This window comes from Arachis duranensis, chromosome 7 (genome assembly GCF_000817695.3).
Source record: "Arachis duranensis cultivar V14167 chromosome 7, aradu.V14167.gnm2.J7QH, whole genome shotgun sequence".
Taxonomy (NCBI): Eukaryota; Viridiplantae; Streptophyta; class Magnoliopsida; order Fabales; family Fabaceae; genus Arachis; species Arachis duranensis.
In genome coordinates this window covers 65,402,328-65,407,361 of record NC_029778.3, presented here as the reverse complement: position 1 = coordinate 65,407,361, position 5,034 = coordinate 65,402,328, and the positions used below count along the sequence as shown (strand labels likewise).

At 24.6% G+C, this 5,034-nt stretch overlaps 1 protein-coding gene across 1 annotated transcript in view; it reads right to left on the bottom strand.

Moving 5' to 3' along the window:
• LOC107459271 (inositol oxygenase 2-like) overlaps positions 1-2,072 on the bottom strand; it is a 2,726-nt gene extending 654 nt beyond the window's left edge. The window contains exons 1-8 of the mRNA XM_016077493.3: positions 2,022-2,072; positions 1,793-1,919; positions 1,466-1,547; positions 1,170-1,374; positions 716-775; positions 550-602; positions 334-456; positions 1-32 (exon numbers count right to left, since the gene is read on the bottom strand). The exon at positions 1-32 is cut by the window's left edge and continues 77 nt beyond it. Of these exons, the coding sequence (XP_015932979.1) occupies positions 1-32; positions 334-456; positions 550-602; positions 716-775; positions 1,170-1,374; positions 1,466-1,547; positions 1,793-1,919; positions 2,022-2,055 (716 nt within the window). The 5' untranslated portion in view covers positions 2,056-2,072. The remainder of the gene's footprint in view (positions 33-333; positions 457-549; positions 603-715; positions 776-1,169; positions 1,375-1,465; positions 1,548-1,792; positions 1,920-2,021) is intronic.
• Positions 2,073-5,034: the final 2,962 nt, after the last annotated feature.

Sequence of the window (5,034 nt, the reverse complement as noted above, 5' to 3'; positions counted from 1 at the left end):
GAAGGTAGAGTGCAACCATTTTCCTTAGCAACCTAAAGATACAAAAGTGTGCTATTTAGCAAATCCAAAGTTCAAATAATACATAAAAGAGCAAATTAAATTATTATCAAAATGACATATAATAATGTTTGGAATTTTTTTCAATTTTTTAATTATTTTATTTATTTTAAATTCTAAACCTAAATCATAGATCCTAAAATATAAATCTTAAATCGTAAATATTCCAAAAAAAATAATTTTTAAAATAAAACTAACATTTTTTTCAATTGAAAATAAATATATATAATCATTGAAAATCATTGTGTTTATGTAAAGAACTGAATATAGACTTACCAAATACATATAGTCATCATGTCCCCATGACATCATTACATTTTCAAGTCCACATCCATTGGTGTAGATTCCATCCTTAGTGTTATAAGCAGGGTTTTTTATATCCAGGTTCTCCTTAAAAAACTACAACGTGAAAGAAACTTTAATTAGTTGCTAATTTAAGATAAGAAACTCATCAAACCATTAAAAGTTATGTATAATAAACAACTTGTTTACCTTGTGGTGAATGTTTGCTTCGTCAAAAGCACAACCAACAGGAAATGTATCTCCTTCAAATATGTATTTGTTATAATCGTTTAGTTGAATGTTGAATTTAAAGTTACACTAATTAATAGGAATGAAAAAATTAATTATGTAAATATGGTTGAGTGAAAGTTCTCACCAACAACCGCCCATTGAGGAAGCTCTCCGAATTGAGGAAGAAGAAGAATCTTTCCAAGATCTAAAATAAGTCAACACATACAATCATTTGTTAACTCCTCATCATAATCTAAGATATGTTGTGTCTCTCAATAAATAAAAGACGTTTAGGTTTCATCATATTAAATAAAATAAGAATATTATGATTATGATAAAGTCTTTCTTGTTTTATTTTCCATAGTTTTCACAATTTAGTAGGTCAAGGATTAATTTATTATAGATTAAAGCTTTATTTAAGAGTATGTCACTAGCTAATAAATTATTACATATATAAGATGGGATTTGAACTTCTACTACATTTTTAGGCAGGCAAAAAAGTTGATCATTTTACTAATTTAAGTTGGTTTATAATCTATTAAGTATTTTAGTTTCTCTTTTAGACAAGCTTTATGTATACTAAAGGAATATGCATATACCATGAATGAGTGCGGTCAAATGCAACCAATCTTCATTAGGATAGTCTTTTCTAATGGCTTCAGCAGATTGCAACAAATGTTGAATTTGAGGTTCATCCAAATCAGGATCACTATCGTCCACTACTTGATTTAGCAGCTCACAACATTCCCATATGCTCATTTCTGCTCTATTCAATTTTTCATAATTCTCCCTCATTTTCTTCACCTGTTATAGCATTATATATTCATGAGTCCGATGACATTGCTTAGAAAGCATAGATAGATAAATGATTTTGAATAAAAAAAAGTTTGCTTACAAAGTCATATGTTTGGTTTATGTGCTGCAATCTATAGAATTCTTCTACACCTTTTTGTCTTTCACTTTCAGCATCATAAGCCCTGTCAAACCCCATAAAACATAAGCTCTAAAACACAAACCTTCATTCATGATCATTACACCAAATCTTACATATAGAGGCAGTTTTTTTACGACAATTTTTTAAAACCGTCACTAAATTTTATTTAATGAGGGTTGATGCGACGGATATCTGTGAAAACATTTCAAAACTGCCACAATATTTCAGTTTTGGTGTAGTGGATCAATAATTAAAGATAAATGAGAGAATCTAAAATGAAGTTGATACCTAAAAGAGTGGCCAAATGAATTAATTTCTGGTGCTGTAAATCCATTATGTGACACGCCGTTCAACGTAACCTCGTTTGTATCCTTAGTGACATGATTGTGCACATTCTTCTCATCAAATTGTGACCCTAAAAACATGTCACAATGTTACAAATGCTACTTCTGAATGAATAGAAACCAAATAGAAATAATAAAATAAAGGCTATGTTAAGAAGAAAATTTAATCATACCAAGGGCAGATTGGTCAACTAGGGTAGTAGCCATTTTGTTGTAATTAAAGACAAAATGTACGGGAGAAAATTATTAAAAAGCAATAGGTAAAGAAAAAGAAATTTCGAATGAAACTGCTATGCCAAAATCCTTAGACGACAAGGGTTTATATACTTCAACAAAAAATTCTTGATGGAAAATTTGGAATCTTTAAGTCCTCAACGAAAAAAAAAAGGATATGGATAACAAATTTAGAATCATACTATTCTAAGTAACTTGTAATCTCGATCCGACTCAAGATTGTTAATGTCAACATCAGCATTTGGTGTCTATCATCTTAGAATTTATTTATTACCAATTATAAGTTGTACTATATGCTAAAAAGAATTGAATTTTCAAATTTTTTACAATTTGTATACCGGGATCTTTATCAACACGAGTGACAACTCACATATTAACCATAAAATTAACCATACGCACTCAAATCAATATTAAAATATAAAAAATACATTAAAATAAAGTTATATATATAAATATAATTAATGTATTTTATAAAAATATGAGAATGTATTATATTAACTGATATTATTAAAATGTGTTTAATAAATAGTATATAAATAATATATTTATTCATTATATTTATATTCGTTGTCTTCAATTTAAAATATACCAAATAAATAAATAAAAATAATGAAATTTCACATAACTATAACAAATATAACATAACTTAAAAAATCGTATACAAGAAATACCATTTTAAAAATGGAATCACATAATTATTGCATGCCAATGGAGAAACTTAAGATTAAAAGCTAATATTTTAACATTACTATATTATTATTATTATTTTGTAATATTAAAATTGAGTTTCTTCAATTAACAGCATAACTGATATGGTATATTTTTTTAAGATATTTTTTAATTTATTTAATTTGATTGAGATAAAATATTTAATATTTTGTTTGACCACATTAACTATAACTAATAAATTATATTAATTATTTGATCTAACTGGATTAAATAAATTGATTTTGTTTTAATTTACATTCATTTTTTTATATATATATTTTGATTAATGGTTTTTAACAGTGTCATAATTAATCATTTATTTGATTTAATTGAGATAGATATTAAATTATTTAATATTTTATTTGACTATATTACTATAACTAATCAATTATATTAATTATTTGATTTGATTTAAATAAATAAATAATTTTTATTTTAATTTGTATTAATTTTTTCATCTTATGTATTTTGATTATTAGTTTTTAAAAATGTTATAATTTTTGCATGGCATATTTGTAAATGTGCTCTATTTTTTTTGTTACTATTTATTTATGTTTTTATAAATTTTTATTGTGAATTTTATCATTTTTATCTCATACAAATTAATTTATCATAACTCTTTATATATGTTGAGTCTTTTCAATATTTAAATTATATTTTTTATGTGTTTAATTTTATTTCTAATTTGGGAGATTTAGTGATAAAATAATATTAATATACTGTTTTGTATTTTCTTCTTTGTCTTTTTTACTTACCTCCCTTTTTATAGGAATTATGAATAATTATATATAATGATATTTATGTATAAAAGATAAATATAAATTATATCTTATATTCTCTTAGTAAAATTTGTATTGTATACTTTGAAATAGAAAAAATATTATAGATTAATATTTCTTCAATTTATTAAAAAAACACAATTTTATTTCTTTTTTTTTCTTTACCTATTTCTGTATTTCATAACTTATTCATGTAAAAGGTCATATATGCTAGAAGAGAATCTCATTCTTTTACCAACAGTTATTTCATTCGATAATACTTTTTTTTCCTTCTATGATGCAATATTTCTACCTTTTTTATAAACTATAAAATATTATTATTTGTTATTGTGCTCTATTTTTTTTCCTATTTATTTATGTTTTTATAAATTTTTATTGTGAATTTTATCATTTTTATCTCATACAAATTAATTTATGATAACTCTTTATATATGTTGAGTCTTTTCAATATTTAAATTATATTTTTTACGTGTTTAATTTTATTTCTAATTTGGAAGATTTAGTGATAAAATAATATTAATATACTGTTTTGTATTTTCTTCTTTGTCTTTTTTACTTACCTCCCTTTTTATAGGAATTATGAATAATTATATATAATGATATTTATGTATAAAAGATAAATATAAATTATATCTTATATTCTCTTAGTAAAATTTTTATTGTATACTTTGAAATAGAAAAAATATTATAGATCACTTTGGACCAATATCTCTGTCATCATTATTATAAGATATTCAATAATAAAGAAAGAAAGAAAAAAATAGAATGAGGAAGAAGAGTAGTTGAATTAGGAATCAATGAGAAACTGTATTGAATGATAAGAGTGTTTTACACATTATAGTTGCTGCTATATATAGATATGTTAGTTAGCATTCTAACTGCCTTGTTGTACCATACTTCTATATATATAGGGCTAGCAATGGGTAGGGTAGGATCCTAACCCTATTCGCAAATTGAAAACTTTTTTAAAATTTTACCCTACTTTACTTGTGGGTTAAGAATTTATCAACCTTAATCCTATCCGCACCCTAAAATTCTGAACCCTACCTTACCCGCAGAAAAATAAAAAGTTTTTAAACAAATATAAAATTTAATTATTCTAAATTTCATACATATTAATAAAATAGAAAATAAAAAACTAAGTTCAAATTAAAATTAAAAACAATAAAATCTTTAAAGAAATTCAACATAAAATTACAAATAATATAATCATCAATTAGTTTAGTAATTATTTTAAATTCTTATAAGAAGAAGATTGTGAGTTCAACACTCACTTTCTTCACTACATACATAACTTTTACATATATATTATATAATATATTAGGGGTGTGGATAGGGTAGGATAGGGTATACCTGAACCCGTCCTCTATCCTACTCACAGGCAAACTCGCACCACACCCTATCCTACCCGCAACGGGGCGGGTAGACCACCCTACCCGAACTATTCAGGTTAGGTATCCACGGG